The sequence below is a fragment of the Patiria miniata genome, unplaced genomic scaffold, assembly GCF_015706575.1.
Source record: "Patiria miniata isolate m_02_andy unplaced genomic scaffold, ASM1570657v1 HiC_scaffold_22, whole genome shotgun sequence".
NCBI classification, from domain to species: domain Eukaryota; kingdom Metazoa; phylum Echinodermata; class Asteroidea; order Valvatida; family Asterinidae; genus Patiria; species Patiria miniata.
In genome coordinates, this window is record NW_024037061.1 from 15843119 (window position 1) to 15864934 (window position 21816).

The following is a 21816-nucleotide window of genomic DNA, read 5'->3' on the forward strand; positions in this document are numbered from 1 at the left end:
TAAACTACTATGCATCTAAGGAAAAAAATTTTGCCAGTTAAGGCCAAAAAAAAAATAAGTCGGTCTCTGGTCAGCGCGCGCGTCGATTTTAATCATGCGCGTCAATCTTTTTTTTTCCAAAATGTTCCGCGGTAGCTCCAACAGCGCCCTCTATTGCCGCACCTCCTCAATTTTACCAAAGAGCACCAAGGAATGGGAAATTGCACCAAGGCAAATGATCGAGAGCACCAAGGCAAATTATGGAGGACACCAATGTACATGAGGACACCAAATAGCAAAATAGTACCCCACCTTGTCTGTACAATCCAAGCTTGAAAAAAAAAAAAAAGCCAAAAAAAAAAAAAAAAAAAAAGCCGTGACCCCGCGTCAATTCCGGAACTTTGGTCTGACCAGAGACCAAATATTTTTTTTTTTTGGCCTAAACCACAATTTTTCGTGGTTTTGTCACTGGCATACTGTGGGGAATGTGGATCTCACATTGAAATGTTAAGATGCATGTGGGTTTTTGTGGGCTTTTGAAATAACCACACAAAATTGGTGATATGAACAGCTAGTTTTTCCAAGCTGCATGCATATCCAGTACATTATGCACCATTTCTACGTGATAGTAATTGCAGTTTCTATAAAGCTCATCAATTTATCGGTGACTGCCTCTATGTTCCAACACCCCTATATGCACTGACACCCCTATGTTCGGACACCCGTTTGTTCCGACAACCCGCACATAAGATTGTGTTACTCCCGGTTGGGGTTAGGGTTAGGAATAGGAAAACGTGTTGAAGTCGGAGCATAGGGGTGTCGGAACATAGAGGTGAAACCAATTTAATTATCACTTGACCTGGCAGTGTTACTGTCTTATTGAAACCAGCACATTCTAGTTTTTTATCCGCACAGAATCCCATTATTAAATGCTTTGTAAATCGATCAGGTCTCCTAGCTTTGCGTGGTTCGAGGTTCACACTTTGAAGTTGAATGCATGCACAACGTTGCTGCATTTTCTTGTGTGCACTGCACATAATCGTCACCGTTTTCACGAAGGGGAAAATTTCATGAAAATCATCTGTTTTTTTGAAATTTGTTCTGTGGGTGAAAATGAATAAATACATCAATATCTACAACCTGTTGAGGCTGTACTTTCAAAAAAATTAATTAGAATCCCACTTTAAAAGTGCCGTTTTGCATTTTCACGAAGGGGCGAATTTTCGCACTCTATGGTTTTAAACTTTCAGTACATATAAATACATTGTAATACAGTGAAGCATTATCATGAAGGGGCGAATTTCAGGCACGTGCAATGAAAAGTTTTCACGAAGGGGCGATCCCGCACGCGCAGTGGGGCAAAATCTGCGCGTACTGTACAAAAAATGCATTGACTCAGACCGCAGAAGGGCGAAATCTGCGCGTACTCACTTTAGCGTTTTCACGAAGGGGGAATGTGCTAATTTGTCGTGTTTTTTTTTCGTTTTAACGAACAGCCACTTCTCTTAATTGATTAATTCTGCAAAACTAATCACCTGTTTTTCTTAAAGTTTTCTACATTAAGGAAGATTAGAATCTCTTCCTTCCTCTGATACCTAAATCTTGTATATTTTATGAATCTTTAAGTTTCAAATTGTTAAATGAAAAAAGGGACCAACTTTAAACACGATTATCTCGAATGTTTGTTCAGACAGTGAAATAGTAAATTGGCTTCTTCGTGAAAACGGTGACGATAAGTGATACGAAGGGCAGTAAATTGGAGTTCCTGTATTGATTGTAAGTTCATTTTCCTCACCCCAAGGACGTGACTAGAATATAACCTCAAATCCCAGAGCAAACACTGTACCTGTACACTATCAATGAAAAACCACTATTGCGCATGCTATTGTACATTAAGCACAAACTGCCCTGTTCTGAACCGCAGCCAATTGTTGCTTTCACCGTTGAAGGCCAAACTCCATACTTTAAGGCCAAAATAGTGCCACTTTGTCACATCACTTCATCACATCAATTCATCAAATCTCTTTGTGTTCCAACTTTCATAATTTTTGAACTAAAGATGGTATCAGCATGAGGTTTTCACAGCAGTAATGCTGAGATTGTGCTCTTTTCAAATCTGTAAAAAAAAAAAAAAAAAGACAAGGTTCGACAAACGACTCATTTAGCTTGATTGCATCACACATATTCATCCCGCCTTTTTCAAGCTTAGCTAATTTGCATGGAAGATTGAAACATAAAATGTTAAACATTTGCTGCGGTCACGTTCCTGGGCCAGCTGTATAATCACATCAGAGTTATAGAAAATGATAGCCAAATCACTGAGTTGTAAACTACTCCGGATTGGTGCTAAGAAAGCCACAATAGACTGGGCTTGGATCTAGTAATGTTTTGTCCCCAAATAAAACTTGTAGCCTCATTGATTCTATAGGCATGTCCTTCTGGTTTGAAAATCACAATTCGTCTTGGTTTACAATTAAGCCATTTTCTCTTCACTGTCGTACTTTATTTTTCACAAATTATGAAGTATAATTATGCTGTAAATGTATGCCGAGGTGTGCAGTACTGAGGGATTCAGGCGTGCGATTATTCGCACTTCTCTGGAAGCATTTAAGCGTGTGATGGCAGGGGGTGTGATCACACGCCTCAAAACAGAAGGACTGTATAGGTCAGAATAGCTGATTCAATGACTCGAGCCAAACTGATTGTTTGAGATCTTTTGCTCAAAAAAATTGGTTAAAGTGTTTAGAAATTGCCTCAGATCGCACCACAGAGCGTCTTGAATCCAAACTTTTTGGGGCCCGCCGAACATTAGTTCTGGTCCAGGTATGTCTCTCCAGGTATGTCTCTCCCCCCCCCCCCCCCCCCACTTTTGAGAAACGATTGACACCCTTAGTTGGTTGGTATACTGTTCAAAACATAAACAAAACACAAAAGTGTAATTTTTGCTAAGATTGTGTGTTTGTTTGAATATACACAAGTTGGCCTGTTTGAAATCAAAAATCGATTTGGGTCTACACGATTCCCTCCTGATCTGTTCGGCAACTCTGGAATGCTGGGGGCGGGGGGGGGGGGGGGGGATAAAAAAGACAGCTTTCTTTGAATTGTCCTGGAACCTTCCCCTTCCCTTAACCCTAACCGCCCTGAATCCTCCAAAATCCTTTTTGCAAATTGGAGGATTTTGCAGGATTGAGGTTACATGGCAAAAGTGCGTAGCTGATTTCGGAGTACGCACTGTGTCAAGGTCTTGGGTCGGACCTTGTGTTGTTTATGCTCAGCCTTGCATAAATTTAGTCCTTGATTATACCTGAAATCCTCCACACTGCTCCAGGATGTCACTGCCTCTGCCTCAGCCTATTGACAGACATAGCCGGAGGATTTTGCAGGATTCATGCAGTGGTCATCCCTTCATGGACCATATTCAAGAAATAACGGAGGAATTTGCAGGATTGAGGCTATATGCTATTTTTCCATGAGGCCAATTGGAGGATTTTGCAGGATTGAGGCTACATCCTAGCAAAAAGGCCTAGGGAGTTAGGGTTAAAGGCGGTCAGTATAGAGGATTATAGCTTGTCAGTCAGTTGAGTACAGTACCAATTGATTCAACAAGACTATTGATAGGTAACGAAAAAATCAATAAGTCTCTAAGCGAAGCCTTCACACTCTGATCAATGCTGGATAATTTATTTTGTCCATTGTCCGCCTCAAAGCCAGCGCACATAAGAGCTATTTGCTTAGCAAGCAGTCATTCAAGGCCATTTGTTCAGCACGTAGCTCACAATTAGACATCACCGTGTGCGGTTATTTTTTCCTGAGTTTTTTTGCCTCGCGAGTCAGCGAGGCAAATATCTATCCTTGAGGCAAACGTACGGTCAACCTGATCTACTTGCTGAGCTAAAAAATTACCATTAATTAAAATAATCTGATAATAATGTCACATGACTTCTTCCATTCACTTTTCTATTCTTTGCAAACTTTTTCTCATACCTTCTCAATACCCTTAAGTGGCAGAAAGTTACGAGAAAAAAATAAGGACCGGCCACCACTCCAGCATTGCAGTAGCGGAGTTTAATAGTGCCATTATCAGGGGCTGCTTGTTATTAGCGCCCTTGCTAGCAAATACTTTCAAGATAATGATAATTTGTTTCTTTTCATATTGATGGATTCATCTTCAATTATTTGTGTTTCTGGGAGCAAGGCTCAGATAAGACGATTTTTAGGTGTGGGGATTTTTAAAAAAAAACCTGCTTCTAGGAAACTTAAAGGTAAGAGTACATCATTTAGAGCTATCCAAAAAGTAAAGTCTGCCAAGTGGGGGAGAGCCATAGGGAGAAAGCAGGCCAACCACTGGACAACGGCCTCAAAACCGACAATGATAATGATGATTTGTGGCTTCAAATGAAAAATAAATGCACAAATGACATGATGTACTCTACCTTTAAACCCACCTCACAATTCAGTATCAGGTGCTTCCAGTAGTTCACTGCAACCCTTGCAGGAATCAACCAGGTTCATCTTCATCCTTGTTGATATTAGTTATGCCAGCTCTCCCAGCAAAACAGCCAGAAGGCACTTTTTTTTGAGAGGGCCAAGATTTTCATAAATAATAAGTATTATGGTATTTCCTGTTTGTTCAAGAATTAATCAACCCATTCATGTCTTTTTTTTCTTGTTTCAGAATGTTCATCTGAATTTTATATTTCCTTTCTATGGACATGATGTCAGGTCCCTCGTTATTACTACAGGAGGTAGGTGGCTCAGTTTTCTTTTTGCAAAGATTGACAATCTATATAAAGGGATGGATAGCTCAATTTCCCCCGAAATATCAATCCGTATTCTAGGTGGGTCACGTGTCATTGCATTTTGAAGAAGGATCTTTGAATACAAGCCTAAAATAGTGGCCAAACTGAAATTTCTGTGTAGTGCTGACAACACTTCAAAACGTCATCAACGTCAAACTTTCCATTTTCACTTTTCCATCCGTGGCGTTTTCTGAGCTGAATTATTAAATGAAAAATAGAATTAGCTGTTGCAAACTGCTTACCAACTAAAAGGACCTTTGGTATAAATGCAAAAAAATAGTTAGTGGCCTGACGTTTCGACCCTAGCAGAGTCTTTCTCGAAGGCTAAATGACAAGACTATAAACATAAACAGGTACATGTATACATTACTGATGTTTTTTTGTTACATCAGTTATGTTTTTTGTTACATCAGTAATGTATACATGTACCTGTTTATGTTTATAGTCTTGTCATTTAGCCTTCGAGAAAGACTCTGCTAGGGTCGAAACATCAGGCCACTAACTATTTTTTTGCTTTTTTTTCTGAATTATTAAAGGTAGAAACTACATAAGGCTATCCATTAATTGTCATTTGAACAGGACCTGTCATTTCCTAGAAATAAAGCGAAACTGGAGCCTGATACGATGCATGCATCCTACATAAAGAAATTTCTAAACTACTGTGCACTGTGCCCAACTTGTTAACGTGCAAAATGATATGAGCCTTAGAGACGCCTGTCTATTACTATTAGTAGGGCAGACGGGCGTCAGGCCCATATGGTTTTTCACGTAAAAGAGTCCGGGTACAGTGCACGACCATTGAGAAATTACTGTGTGGAGGAGCCTTTTTTTTCATGTTAATATTGGGGGGGGGGGGGCAACAGGGGCCATGCCGCCCCCAAACTTTTTTCATGAATCCGAGGAATGAAGGCACCATTTTTGTCAAAAATTTGGGATGTTGTTAGTCACCTTGCACATTAGACACTGTGAACATTCTTGAATTCTTCTTTGACTCCTCTTCAATTTTGTTAATTTGTACAAAATATATTTCTGATTTGCCTGTTCGGTTCAGTTCAGATTGTTATAAGTTTCAGATTGCAAGTGTTGATTTTGTTCCTACAAAACGAAGCATTTATGGATGCTCAGAAGGCAAACACAAAGAATTTTCCAACAGAATACTTTTTTGCTTGGATAAGTAGGAGCCGACAATTTTTGACAAAAAGTTATGCATTCAAAATAGGAAGAAGCTTTACTGAGTTTTACTCAAGACATCAATCAGAAGTCAACAACAAGTCAACCACGAGTCAGTCACAAGTCAATCACAAGTCGATCGCAAGTCAATCACAAGTCGATCACAAGTCAATCACAAGTCAATCACAAGTCGATCACAAGTCGATCACAAGTCAATCACAAGTCGATCGCAAGTCGATCACAAGTCGATCGAAAGCTATGGTGGCTTTTTAGTGTGCGTGCATTTTGAATAGTTTACACACCTCTCCAGAGAATAACAATCTGCTGTGCTGCAGCACCTCTTGATTTCCCAACAATCTCCTTAAAGTGAAAATATTTCTCATGGAATTTTGGAAATGTCTCAGGGAAATATTAGGGAAAACTCAAGGAATTTATGTACATTTTTTACAGAGCATATTTACTCAGCAGCCAAAACTGCGTATGAATGACCATTACTTTTCCAAACAATCTTGTGTGGGCTCCATAGGGGGGGGGGGGGGGGGGGTTCTACCCGATGTTCCCCAATACCTACATGTATGTTCCCCAATACCGATGTTCCCCGAAATCCTTAGGGTTAGGGTTAGGGCTAGGGCTATGGGGTTAGGGTTATAGGGTAAAGATTTTGGGGAATATCGATATTGGGGAACATAGGTATGCACCCCTCCATGGTGTTGAACTGTTCTCTATGAAAGAGGGTTTTCACTTTCACTCATTCTCTTCCTCTTTCCTGTGAAAAGGATTCATTTATGCCGGAGCCTACATCCACAGACACCTAGCAGCCACTCAATACATTGCACCGTTGATGGGCAACTTCTGCCCGTCAGACTTGCCAGCTGCAGGGGTCAGGTTTTACGACAACGGTAAGCGAAAGAAGTCATCAGTACATCGGGGTGATGTAAATCGAAAGTAGGTTTTGCCCTTCACTGACGTATAGACATCAGATTCGAACCAGCCAACTGGTACCGCAAGCTCGGTGGTTGAGTGGTAAGATGTCTGCACTAAGCAGGAGGTCGTCGGTTCGAGTCCCACCCGAGTGATTTTCTTTCCAGCTTTCACTCGGGAGATAACACACTGAGTGTTCAGTGTTTATACGTCAGTGAAAGGCACAAACCTAATATTGAAGTCATCAGTGTTGCGGTCACTCGTATATTTTTTATAACAACAGCATTGTCTGTCTTCTATCGTTATCGTTTTTTCTGTTTTGATTGACAAACTGCTACATTACTTTAAACTTTTATGAATTTCTATGTATTTTTGAATGTAATTCAGCTCTAGGGCTGTGATGTTTGAATTTTTAATAAACCAATTAAAATAATGTAACGTCGACCGAATCCTGGGTTAATGTCACATGCCAGACAAATGAAACCACAGACACTATTCTTCAGGGTTTCGGGGCTCCAGGCCATTTATTCTTGCCACTTTCTTTACACGAGGCTTTCTCTTGATACAACTCACAACAAAAAGAACGTTATACAAAATGTCACACCATGGCGCTATAAACACAGCTCCATGGTCGCACTACTGATGAGTCGGCGCAGTCCGGCAACGGGTCTCCCTGGCCAAGCGCAGGGGTCCTGACGCTACAGTTGCACCGTGGGTCCGTGCTGGCGCCCTCTGCCGACGGCCCGGCACCGACGTTACAGTAATAATAGTGTAGCCATATGAAGGGAGGCACTCCATGTGCACGTACTATTTTAAGCATGTATGGCGCAAACTAGTAGTACAAACTACTATCGTTTTATATGGGCACAATCCTATTGCATCCTGTGGAGAGAAGACAATGAGATGAAGTTACAGTTTAAGAGGTGGGGGGAAAATCTCAGAAGAATGTCCTTGGGAAAAAAACCACAGAATCGGGCAGGGACTAAAAACCCACGTATTAGCCGAGGAGAGGGATTCATACCAGAGTCACAGCGGTGAAAGGTGAGGAAAGTACCACTACACCAACCTTTAATACTCTCCTTTGTACTAGTTTTGCAGACAAGTACTTTTACTGAGTACCGAGCTCTGCTGGTAAGTTAACCGAGTATGAGTACTTGTACTTCCGAGTACAAGGACAGGCCTCCAAGTACGAGTACTCGTACTTCCGAGTACGAGTGCGAGTACTTTTATTCCGAGTAAGAGTACGAGTATGAGTACTTCTATTTCCAAATACAGCCATACGGCAAATGATTCATTGTTCGTAATTGGGTCAGGCCCAGTCAGACCGATATTCAGACCCACTCACGGCTCGCTGTTAAATGTGTTTGTCCGGACGTGCACAGAGGAAAATCAGGAAACTTTGATTTATCCGCAAGCCAATCAACCATTTTAAAATAAAAGTATCTACAAAATAAAGCCGTGGTAAGTCAAGCTATATTTCGAGTACTGCTATTTGAATACGAGTACTTCGATGATCGAGTACAATGTTCCCATGTCGAGTACTAGTACTTTGATATCCGTGCACGGGTACGAGTACTCTTAAAAAAGTACATGAGTAGTACCATTTTTTTTTTCGAGTATACTGCTGTTTGATTACAAGTACTTTGATGATCGAGTACAATTTCGACACGTCGAGTACAAGTATTTTTCGAGTACCGAGTACGAGTACCGAGTACGAGTACCGAGTACGAGTACCGAGTACGAGTACCGAGTACGAGTACCGAGTACGAGTACCGAGTACGAGTACCTAGTACGAGCACTATGTGGAGGGAGCCCATTCGGCATGTATTGCTTACCTATATTTAGTTCAAGTGCAGTTTACCGTATCTTTTGAACATTTCAATGAAACCAACTAAAAAGCAATTGGAAGACCAGTTGTTCTTCTCAGCAATACATTTAACACGATTTTGAATACTATACCCCCACTTTTCTAAAAAAAATATGTGCGATTCGACCGGTTTTTGTGGAACAACCACTAAACTTTCAAGTTTGTCTTTTGAAGCCGCGACGTCAAATGACACACACATCTATCAATACGTATTCCTGCCTACGAATTGGCCGAGCATTTTGGCGGCAACCCACAAACGATGATTGGCTGCCTACAATCCCAACGCTGATTGGCTGCCTAGAATCCAGACTGCTGCTATAAAAAGGCGAGATATTACTATTACGTCCGCAATCGTGAGATATTAAACGGCAAGCATGGAAATTTGCACACGGCACCAAACCAATATTTTCCGTTGAGTATAATGGATTTTATCATTTACGTGATACAATTTCGTAATTAACACATGTGTTAAAGGGAATGTACATCATTGGCTTTTGCTGTAATTTTCAGAAATGAACTATTTGAGGGGTTAGTATAATAGATCAAATATTGTTACACTGACGTGTTTGAAGTTTCGTGTTTGAAAATGCTGGAAAAACCAAGAAAAACACAACTGTTTATGTAGTCTGGTTCCCCGACTCCACTAAAGATAAAATGGATCAATTTTAGATTTCGGAAAATTGTAAGATAAGGGAACCAGTCTAGCTGGCCTGCACCCGTTCATGAACATGTAACCTATAGCAAACACAATTTGGACTGAAAAAAATGTAAATTTGGAGCAGTAGTTGAAAAATAGTTAGGTTTTTCCAACGGTGGTCGGACGACCACCGTTGGAAATGTATACAAAAATACCATTTTCTTGAAAATGACTTCACACCAGGTGCCATAATTTTACAGGATGCTTTAGACTGTCATTTACCAACATCCTAGTAAGGTATTTCGTAAAAACTTGGTAGTTTTATTTTTCGATGTTTGCAAATGTTGTATATTCCCTTTAATGGGAAGTGTCTTCACTAGCTGCCAAAGACACGTTGTTTAATTACTTCAAACCCTAGCCAAGAATTCCAAAATCTGCCTAACATACATTTAAACTATAATAATTATAGTTATGCATTGTGTCCTTGCATCTAAGCCCTTAACGGTAGGAAAGGGAGAGTTTGGGGAGACCACTAGGAGCTAGGCCCCTTTGAACGCATTCCCGACACAACAAACTGGATAGTGCTGACTCTGAACAGGGATTGTAAGGGGGGAGGTAATACAATTTTTGCAGACGGAGTCGTTTGTAAAGTATTATGCTTACGTAATGAGGCATTTTGTGCAAAAGTATTGTGTTCCCTTCCCAGTCGGTACCCACAAAAAGGTTGGGCTCCGAGGTACATTGTAATCCCTCAAGGTTACATTTTTTTGTGTGTGAGACAAACATTCCGCAAACTGGATTGCGTTGCGACACATTAACAAACTGGATATACAGGGCGAGTCCAAAAAAAGCGGAACCCAAACCCTCAAAATTATATTTCTTAGTTAAAAAAATATATAGCACCAAAACAAGTAATGAATGGAAAGCCAATTACATAAAGCTACTTATATTTGAAAAAATTACTGAAATTTCTCAATCCGTTCAAAGAAAATCACCATTTAAACACCATGACCCTGAAACCTCTTTCGTCCAAATATGCGATTTCAAGAATCGTCATCACAGTTGTCTTCAAATATCACCAGCGATAAAACCTCAGTTCAAAAGTTAAAAATATTCAACAAAGTCCTTTTGAAGGCCCGTCTTTTAAAAAAATGTTGATTTTATAAATCACATCATTGCCTAGGGGGTGTGCAAAATCGTATTGAAATTGGATGATTCAGGACTGTTAGGGATAGCTATATAGCCTATTAAAGACTGCAGTTTTTGACAGTTGTTGAAACAAGTATTCTGTGTCGTTTTACTTTGTAAACTTTGAACAGGGATTGTAAGGGGGGGGGGGTTTAATGCAATTTTTGTAATCGGAGTCGTTTGGTAAAGTAATATGGTAACGTAATGAGGCATTTTGTGCAAAAGTATTGTGTTCCCAGTCTACCCACAAGGTTCGACTCCAAGGTACATTGTAATCTCTCAAGGCTACTTTTGTGTGTGTGAGAAGTTTCGCAAACTATGTGTTGAAAAGGGATTGATGAGGGGCTTTAGTTAAATACATTAGTCTTTTGTAAAGTAATGAGGTGCCGGTATCTTGTGCAATTAGCATTGTGTCCCTGTAGACATACCCACCAGTAAACGTTAGGCTCTATTACCGGTAGGTATTGTATTCCTTCAAGGCTCATTTTTTTTTGGGTGAGTGACGTTTCGCTTCACTCAGGTACTCTCGGAAGTATGCATCCAAGGTTCATACATATTCCGCTGCATTTTTTTTCCATTAGTAACTGGGGCTAAATTGGCTGATACAATATGTAAATATACACATGAAAAAAAATGTGTTGTGTAAGTTTTTGAACCATCTTTAAAGCTATAGTCCATCAATTGCAGCCATCCGAAAAGTAACTGGCGTAATTACTGTTGAAAAACAAACTTGGTTGAAAGATAGTAAGGGGACTAAACTCCCTGTGAAATTATTCTTTCTGGAAAGCTGTCATTTTGAAGTAATCCACGAAAGAAGGCATTTCCAGCGGTGATTCTTAAGAAGCACCGTAGGAAAATTTAAATTAGTAGTTCGTTTTGTTATTCAGCGCAGCGCGCACAAGTATTGGAACGACGCACACGCGCGTGCGGTTGTTATAATTCGTCGGATCAGTGCGCGACGCCGCGTATAGCTGCAATTCAAAACAATTCAAAACATGATTCAGTAACTTTTGATTTGAAATTGAGATCTTAGAATGCTGCTTTTCTCAGAATGTACAGCTGAAGCTTAGCTGAAACTTCATCAGGTTAGTTGCTCAGTATCCTTCATTAGATTTTGAACACTTTTGTTGCTTCAAACGAACAAAATGCACTAATTACAAATGATGGACTATAGCTTTAATAGTAGAAATGCGCACTTTATCCATTCCCCCCCCCCCAATGTAAACTTTTCCCATAGCTATTATGTAAAGGGTCAAACAGTTCAAGCTTGGAACTTCAATCGCAGCAAGGCCTGCATCCTATACATTACTTTGAAAACAAGATCATGTACTCCTTAGCTGATGGACACATAGGGCCTACATGTGTATAAAAAAAAAAAAGGAAACCCAAATGTATGTAAATGTAAATTATAAAAAAAAGTCTAATAACTATTTTCATAAGGGAATAAATGTGTGCTCCGGAGGTTTTTATCACTCTGTTTAATACCACTTAGAGTCTGGGTGCTGATAATTACCCGAGCCGGAGGCGAGGGTAATTATCAGCACCCAGACTCTAAGTGGTATTAAACAGAGTGATAAATACCGACGGAGTACATATTTATTCCCATTCATAAATACCTTTTCGGTAAAAAAAAATCATATAATTCGTTCAAAACATCCCGATTTTGTTCAACAAATTCACTTTATGCTTTTTGAAACATCCCTCCTGCAAAATAATGGAGTGTTCAGCTGGCGAGTAAGATGAAAACAACCCTTTTATGGAGATTGACGCACGCGTATCATGTTCTACGCGATGTCACGCAGAACGCACCTGGCGCGTTGCGTTTTGAATTTAGAACTATAAAATTCTAACTCCCTGGTAGTGTTGCGCATGCCTACGTGAGGATTGTGAACGTTCAACCAATGAAACGATAAGAGGCACTGGATTTTTAGGAGTCCACATTTTATTGTGACACTGGAAAAGTGTTTAAGACCAGCTAGCCATGTCTTTATCATCCGTTTAATACCGGCCACGTGACGGGCTCTCGACCAATAGGAATGGCTAAACTGTCTGAGGTATTTATGAATATCGGTTAAAGATCATGTGAAATACCAATGCGTCCTCTTTCCAATGAAACATTGATTGTGCGTCTGGTGACCACGGATGACTGCATTCGTTGCATACCTGCACTGGGCCAGGTATGTGCACAACAGGGTTTTCTGGGCGTGTGGAATGGCTTAAAGAAAGGAGCCATTGCTTTTCTTTAAAATAATTTATTCAATTTTGACACCGTGTTGAACCATTCTCATTGTTGAAGTTAATACCCCTCATCATGCAGGCCCAATGCCTTCAAAGTGCACAGTGGTTTAAGACCCAGACATTTCACCCCAATTTTTTTTTCCAGTTTTTGTTATTACTTTTACCTGACATGTCTAAAGATATAATTCAAATCACCAAAAAGTTATTTTGAGGTGTAATTCACTTCGAAATGTCCATGTTATAACCATGCCTCTTTATTCAATAATGGCAGATTATAATTCGGCTTCATGAGATTTAAGAAGTTGCTGTGTCCAGGGCCTTAACTTGTTGTTTTCTGTAACCCATTTTTTCTGAAGCCACTTTTCTTTCGTTTGATATATAATTTATATCGATAAGTAAAATTATAATATAATTTATATCTCAAAGTAAAACGTGGGTACCGATCTACTACTAGCCTCACATATGTTGCCCATTGATAACCTGGACCCCAATGCACTGAGAAAATTTAACATCAAATCAGATTATTAAACAGTGAATGGAAACAAATTTACAAAACGCGTCCCAGTGACAAACAAAAAAGTGTGACTTGATGAGTTTCTCGGTCGGTCAGACCAGGCAGATTTTTGCGATCGCATGATGAGCAAGGAACACATTACACCGTGAAACGGATAACTTTTATAAAACCTTCCTTAGCCCAACATAAACTTTACTCGATACTTAATAGAGTAAGTTAAAAATTACTTCTGATTATTATTTTGTTGATAAAAAAAAATACTAGAATTAACTTTTTGCTGATGTTCCATGATCGTCCTCTTTTCCTCAAAGCCAAACAGCCGAGAAAATTAAAAATCATCTGAATAAAACGTACATTACTTCACCTGTGTCGCCCACATCATTAATTTTATTTCCCAAATTTCGAGGGAAAAAATTACAAATTACTCTGCAGTCCTTCGAAAATGGACATTCTCCAGTAAATTGATAAGTCCCATTTGTGTAGATTGAATAAAAACATGGGTAAGTCTTACTTTTAATTTCACAAAACAGTGCAATGAACGTACGTTGTCCCAGATCCGCAATGTTTCGCCCTTAAAAAATTGTTGTCACACTGTACTCTATTGGTCAACAGAGGGCGCTACTCACCAACGGCGAGTAAAACTCATGAAAAGCAAAATCTACATCATTTTTACAAAAATGCACGTGCTGAGGAACGTGCAGCGTATTCTACATGGTAATCGATCGCATTTGAATTCGTTTTCAATAATATTTTTGACGATGATTCAAGAAAATCGATGATGTCTGGGTCACTAAATGCATGGTTTTAAACCACTGTGAAGTGGCAAACGACTCTTTCCACGCAAAGCTCTGCACCAAGTCTAGTCCATTTCAACCTTTGCATTTACAACAAACCAGCCAGCAATCTTTAAGCAAGACCTCGGCCTAGTACAGGTTTTGTCCCTTGACATAATAACAACGAATGCTCAGTCATCCGTGGCCACAGACACACAATCAAGGTATCATTGGGAAGAGGACACATTGGTGTTTCACATGATCTTGAACTTATTTGAAAATATTTATTACATTTTTTTATAATTTACAACAACATCTGGGTTTCTTTTTAATTGGGCCTTCATGAAATACGACAAGTAAACACCTGCATGGGACTGAGGCTTAAAAAAAAAAAACTTGCTGAAACTTTACTTAACTCCACTTTGTGGAATTTACTGTATTTTATTTGGATGCCGATTTATCCAAGTTGTATTTACACAAAAGCGTCCGGAATGTTACACAAATGTTTGATGGATTAACATTATTTAATAGCGAGGCCGTTATGAAACTTTGGAGAACCAAAAATTGGGGGGAAAAACCTTTTGGATTGGTCACAGGAGTCTCACAGATGGTGTTTTCACATCAACCCATTAATGAGGTGGCGCCAGGCAGGGGCGTCGTGCTCAGGAAAACACATGCAACCTACATGGAAACACACACGCATAGTAGGTTTCCCACCCTTTTTTACTCAACAATTTTAAAGCAGGGTAATTCCATGTCCAGACCAACGCACTTTTTTACCTCATATGTCTTGCGATTTTGATAAAAATTCCTGTGCTTGTAGGTCCTGATGTATGAAGCCCGGGAAGGGACAGGGTGGAAATTTTTTTGGCATTTGCTAATTCGTTCGCACGAATTACTAATTCGTTCGCACGAATTACTAATTCGTTCGCACGAATTACTAATTCGTTGGCACGAATTGCTAATTCGTTCCCACGAATTGCTATTTCGTTCCCACGAATTGCTGTTTCGTTCCCACGAATTGCTATTTCGTTCGCACGAATTACTAATTCGTTCGCACGAATTACTGAACGAATTAGTAATTCGTTCGAACGAATTAGTAATTCGTTCGCACGAATTCCTATTCGTAATTCGTGGGAACGAATTAGTAATTCGTGCGAACGAATTAGTAATTCGTGCGAACAAATTACTGGAGTTTGTTAATTCGTTCACACGAATTAGTAATTCGTTCGCGCGAATTAGTAGTTCGTTCGCACGAATTGCTAATTCGTTCGCACGAATTACTAATTCGTTCGCACGAATTACTAATTCGTTCGCACGAATTACTAATTCGTTGGCACGAATTGCTAATTCGTTCCCACGAATTGCTATTTCGTTCCCACGAATTGCTGTTTCGTATCCACGAATTGCTATTTCGTTCGCACGAATTACTAATTCGTTCCCACGAATTACTGAACGAATTAGTAATTCGTTCGAACGAATTAGTAATTCGTTCGCACGAATTCCTATTCGTAATTCGTGGGAACGAATTAGTAATTCGTGCGAACGAATTAGTAATTCGTGCGAACGAATTACTGGAGTTTGTTAATTTGTTCACACGAATTAGTAATTTGTTCGCGCGAATTAGTAGTTCGTTCGCACGAATTACTAATTCGTGCGAACGAATTACTAATTCGTGCGAACGAATTACTAATTCGTGCGAACGAATTACTAATTCGTGCGAACGAATTAGCAAATGCCAAAAACAAATTCCACCCTGTCCCTTACCGGGCTTCATACTGATGAGCAATGAATGCACACCAATTTTTAGCCAGATCCGACCTACCATGTAGCAGAAACCACAAAAATAATGACATTTTTAGAGTAAAATACCACCCTTTTGGTAGCAATGTGTCAAACCATGTCAATTTTCATCGAATATATGCAAATTTGGTATTAAAATAATAAGAATTGCATGCTCAATTATCAACGCTTTTGTCAAAATGAAATTTTGTGAAAAGTAGGTCACGTAACCTTTAATATGTTATCGTGACCTTTGACCCAATGTATGTAATAATGTATCATTCTGAAAATCAACGAAATAAAAATGACTTGATAGAGCATGTCTTCCTCTATCAGAATCCACTAAAAATCAATTGGGGTCTTCAAAATGTACAACTTTATGACTATTTTTGTACAGTTGGTAGGTTACATATGAGTCAATTTATAGACTTTACATTAGAAATCCACCAACACAAGTTACTATTCTGTTTCTAAAGGTATTTAAATTAATCTTGGTTTGGGAATTTCTCATGTTTAGGGCTGATGAGGTCTAACCAGACTCGTAATATAAATTATCAGCAGTGGCGCACCCAGGATTTGACTTTTTTTGGGGGGGGGGCCCTCATAATTTGTTTGTTTTCAAACTTCTGTAGAATATTGCCACTGATAATTAGTTATGCCTCAAGCGTGCTTGGAATTGAGACGCCCCCCCCCCCCACCCACCCGGGATGCCACTGATAATTAGTTATCCCCACGAGCGCGCTTGGAATTGAATTTAATTTTGACAAAAGAGTTGATTTGAGCATGTAATTCTTACTATTTTAATACCAAATTCGCATATATTCGATGAAAATTGACATGGTTTTGACATATTTCTACCAAAAGGGTGGTATTTTGCTCTAAAAATGTCCATTTTTTTGTGGTTTCTGCCCTGACCACGTGGTAGGTCGGATCGTGCTAAAAATTGGTGTGCATTCATTGCTTATCAGGACCTACAAGCACAGCAATTTTTATCAAAATCGGACGACAGGTAAAAAAGTGCGTTGGTTTGGCCTTGCAGTCTGCCATTGCCTGCTCATGTCATTATTTTTTTATGGAACTCTAGTTATGCTAGGCGCCAAAATGACCCACACACCTTCAGCGTTATAATTGGTTTACGTCGCTTTTTTATCCTTTAATAAAAATTTTTTTTTTACATTATTCAAGGAAAAATGATGTCATTAATTCACAAATTCTTTGGAAATTCAACATCACATATGCAGTTAGTATCACGCATCATTTTTTTTCTTCTTTTTTGGCTCGTTTTACAATTATTTTGTGACTGCTGTCATAAAGTTTTATTCCATCCTTTACTTTATCGAAATAGAAGTCATATTTCTCATAAACGCACAAGCGTCCCAAAGGCGTATTTACCCTTGCAAAATCAAGTTTTTTTTAAAGGGAATGAGGAGTGCGAAGTTGGAGTCAAGCACTGATAAAATGCTCTGTTCTTTCACTTTATAAGTTTCTTCAATAGGGTTTTTGCAAACCAAGTGCTTCAAAATGTTGGGATTGAGAGCAGTGTTGTAGTCGAGTACTTTTTGCTGAGTACTAGTACGAGAACTTCTACCTCCGAGTACAAGTACAGGTCTCTGAGTACGAATACTTGTACTTCCGAATACGGCCATATGGCTAATGGTTCATTGTGCGAAATTGGCCCAGTCCCCGTCAGACCGATTTTATAGACCCACTCACGGCTAGCTGTTAAATGTGTTTGTCCGGACGCACACAGAGGAAAATCAGGAAACTCTGATTTCTCCGCAAGCCAATCAACCATTTGAAACTGAAAGTATTGATAAAATAAAGCAAAGCTTAGGTCAGTCAAGCTATGCCACTTTTTTCTCCAAGTACTGCTGTTCGAGTACGAGTACTTTGATGATCGAGTACAATTGCAACATGTCGAGTTCGTGTACCTTAATTGCTGCCCGAGTACAATCATCGGCATTTCGAGTACGAGTACTTTGACATTCAAGTATGAGTACGAGTACTCAAAAAGTACTCAAGTAGTACTCGAGTATACGAGTACCGAGTACGAGTACTACAATACTGATTGAGGGGCTGAAACAGTTAGAAATAAGTGGAGGATTGAATGTTATTTTTTTTTAATTGTTTCCTAAGGAACTGCTTTGACAGTGGAATGGAGGGAACAGAATCTTGTGGACAACATTCCTGGTAAGTGGCAAAGCAAAATTTGCATTTTGAGAAAAAGTACTAGGGGACACAAGTGAGACATTGGTTGACATTTTGTCGGGGTATCTAAAGAACGTTTGTCAAGTTACTCAAGCTCTTAAAATCTCTGTCTTATTTTGTTTTTAAAGAAAAAAACCTTGATAACACATGTGCTGCAATGAACAGTGTTTAATACATCATGCAAGCAGTGGGAAAAAACACGATTTAACTTTGAGTGAAATCCCCAACTCTATTAAAAGAGGGAAAACGAAATAACAAAAAACAAATTAATAATAAAAAAATGGATTAGTTTCCAAAATCAGTTCTTGCAAAATTGATCATAAAATTTTTTAAAAAGGAGAAAAAAAATATGTGCTGATACTGTGCATACCTAAAGCCGGCCATACATGAGAGCTACGTGCTGAGCAAAAAAAGTCACTCGAGGCCGTTTGCCCATCATGTAGCTCACAAAATATCCCTGTGTGCGGTAAATTTTTGCTGAGTTTTCTGCTTCACGATGCCATGAGGCAAATATCTGTCCTGTTTGATGTTTTTGCCTCGCAAGGTGAAAAACTGACCATGTGTACAGTCAACCTGAGCTACGTGCTGAGCTAAAAAGATTAACTAGCCAATGAAAGCACATTCTCTGGTCACATGATTTCATGATATAGTTTTGCCTGCTCAGTGGCGTTTGTCCGCATCTATAAATCACTTGAGTAGAGTATGTGCTTTCATTGACTAGTTAATCTTTTTAGCTCGGCAAATTGCTTCGAGTGACTTTTTGCTCAGCACGTAGCTCTCGTGCGCGGCGGGATTTAGAGTAACAAGTATCCATTAAAATCAGAGATTTTCTTTTAGTCCTTGTGATATTCTTGAATACAACTCTGATTCAAACTTAAAGAATGTAAAAAATTGGGGAAATTAATTGAGTTATGGTTTTTAAAGAATGGTTCAGGTGACTTGGGCATGTTGTGAGAATCTTGTCAGTCAAGAGTTCTGTTTCTAAATATAATCACTTTTTTCCTATCAGGTGGTGGTGTCTGCCTGGGTATCATTGGTACGGTATAATTTTACGCTTGAATTATAAATGTTCCCAGGTTTCTGCCTGCTTTTTCCCCATTTGTTTCGTACATTTCATCCTTGTGAATTTCTTTCTTCCAACATTTCCTTGCTCCATAAAAAAAGAAACCCACCGGAAGAAAGAGTGAAAAAGGAATCTGTCATTTTCCATTCCACTTGCCATTATATAGAACCATGCTGTGCATGACATGTTCTACACTTTAAAAATGACTAAATGCTGTCTTCATTCAGTTGTGTTATTGAATTTATGTTGAGTTTAAAGTTGGTGTATACATGCTTTTTGGGTGTGGCACCCCGAAAAGCAGATTTTCGAATTGAATTGATAATTTTCTAGAATTACATTAGTTATGTGCTTCCAGTGAAACATCACACACAAAAATGGGCCGATGATAATTAATAGGTAACCGAGTGATTAATTTCAACTTTTGAATAGGGAGCGGGACGTCCCTAATTCGAATCTGAGGCCAGCAGGACCTAATACGCATGCGCTCTTGCGACAGTGCAGCACTTGAATACTAATTTCAACAGGTGCGACACTTGCAGCACTTGAATATTAATTTCAACAGGTGCGACATTGCAGCACTTGAATATTAATTTCAACAGGTGCGACAGTGCAGCACTTGAATACTAATTTCAACAGGTGTTCATGTTACAAAAATGTGCATGTGGGTATACGGCTAGTATCGCACTGTTGCGACAATGCAATCATGAACGACACTTGAAACAAGACTTGGAAAACCATGGGTTTTACGATCCAGTGAGAGGAAAAGACGCAAAATAGCAGAGATTATGATAGAACGTAGGAACTGTAGTGTAGCCAGGCCGGTCTGGCTGCATGTATCGTGCGGGAGTTGTCGCAAACCCGCCACGATTATCGTATGGTTAAAAAATTAACATAGCTGAAACGTCAGTAGATATGAATATTTGTAAAATTTCACTCCAAACTTTCTGAACTGAAGTGCACCGTCTATTAAACACCATTTTCAAACCTTTAAAACGGCCTGCAAATGAAAACACGCAATTTCATTTGTTACAGGATATTATATTCCTTTAGAATTTGTTTGGAAAAGAAAATCAAAATTTTGAAAAAGCACGTATATACCAATTTCAAAGAAAAGGATTTTCGGATCAATAAGCTGTCTGGAAAGGTTTTGATGATATCAAAACTCAAAATTTTTATTTTTACTTAAAGTATAGTTGATATAAACAGAAAAGATTGTTCAATTGATTCTCTGGCTTCAAATTTTCCCCCTCCAAAGTTTGAGCAGATCTACATTGACAAATTTCATTTAACTTCTGCTGTGCACTCAAATTTGAAAAAAAAAACTTTGCTCAGCAAGAACGGGCCCAATTTCATGGCTCTGCTAACCACAGAATTTTATGGTGGCCAATAAAAATTTTTGTGAAGTCGTGAATTTATTCACAACAAGTCGAGAACATTTTCGCATTGTCCTGAATATTTTTGCAATGTCGTGATAATTTTTCACGACTCTTCGTGAAACGAATTCGCGAGTCCAGAAACAAATTTACAACATCGCAAAAGATATTCACAACAAGTCGTGAATTTAGTCGCAACTTGTCATGAATTTTTTGTTGAAAATATTTTTTCCACTAACTTGAAGGGTTCAACAGTGTGCATCATGGGATAGCACATATTTGTGCCGCGTGACAACTGGTCGTCAAAAATATTCACACGTCACAAAAATATTTACGATCCTTTCGTGAATAAATTCACGACATCGCCAAAAAATTCAGGACCAGTTTTGAATAAATTCACAATGTCGCAAAAAAAATCAGGACCAGTTGATAAAATCACGGCATCGCAAAAAAATTCATGATGACTAGGTCATGTCTAAATTCATGACGTCGCAAACATATTCACGACGTTGCGAAAGTATTTCATGACTAGTCGCGAATACATTCACAACGTCGCAAAAATAATCATGACATCCTTCAAGGCCACCATAGAGTTAAGCTCTAACGATCCCCAATCTGCGCTAACAGTGCAAGCGAAAAAAATTCTGTGCTAACCACATTACAGGATGTATGCATGTGCGTTAATGAAAACCAAAATTCCTCGCTATAGCCCTTGAAATATGCCAACCATAAGCACGGAAATGTCTAATTCATTAGCAGGCATTTTTCATTAAAGGTTTAGCAGAGCCATGATGATTAGGCCATAGAGCAAGCAACAGACCCGGTTTACCAACCAAAATATGTGCTGTTTGCTCATAACTGGTTCACAATTATAACACCTCACCCTCAGATTCTGTATCTTGATTGGCTGAGAGCAAGTCACATGCTATTCGCTATTTTTGACATCTTGCTGTGCCTGCCAAAAAGACTATGCATAGCAACCAAAGTACTATTTGCATATCAACTGGTATTGTGTGAAAATACATACGGGGCTGCGCGTTGCACGTACTGTTCGCCGGCGCTAGGGCTACAGAGCTGGGTTCAAACATTTCATGAAGGGGTGGTGTGAAAAAAGTCAAGTTTATTTTCAAATAAGTTCATATTGAAATAGCAATACAGTGTACCTTTTAATTGTATTGAGATTAAATTAATCAGTTATCATGTAAAATTAAGCAGAATCTGTGAGTGAGTTGATATGAAACAAATATTGACTGCTTAAACTCTGGTAAATAGTTAAAGTAGCCTCCCTCTGTGATCCATTAGAG

General features: G+C 39.1%; 1 protein-coding gene across 2 annotated transcripts in view; it reads left to right on the forward strand.

The window, feature by feature from the left end:
* Nucleotides 1–21816, forward strand: part of LOC119730155 (plexin domain-containing protein 2-like) — a 60720-nt gene that overhangs the window by 12984 nt on the left and 25920 nt on the right. For both annotated transcript variants that reach the window (XM_038202934.1, XM_038202935.1), the window contains exons 3-5: nucleotides 4655–4724; nucleotides 6725–6847; nucleotides 18005–18058. In XM_038202934.1, the coding sequence (XP_038058862.1) occupies nucleotides 4655–4724; nucleotides 6725–6847; nucleotides 18005–18058 (247 nt within the window). The remainder of the gene's footprint in view (nucleotides 1–4654; nucleotides 4725–6724; nucleotides 6848–18004; nucleotides 18059–21816) is intronic.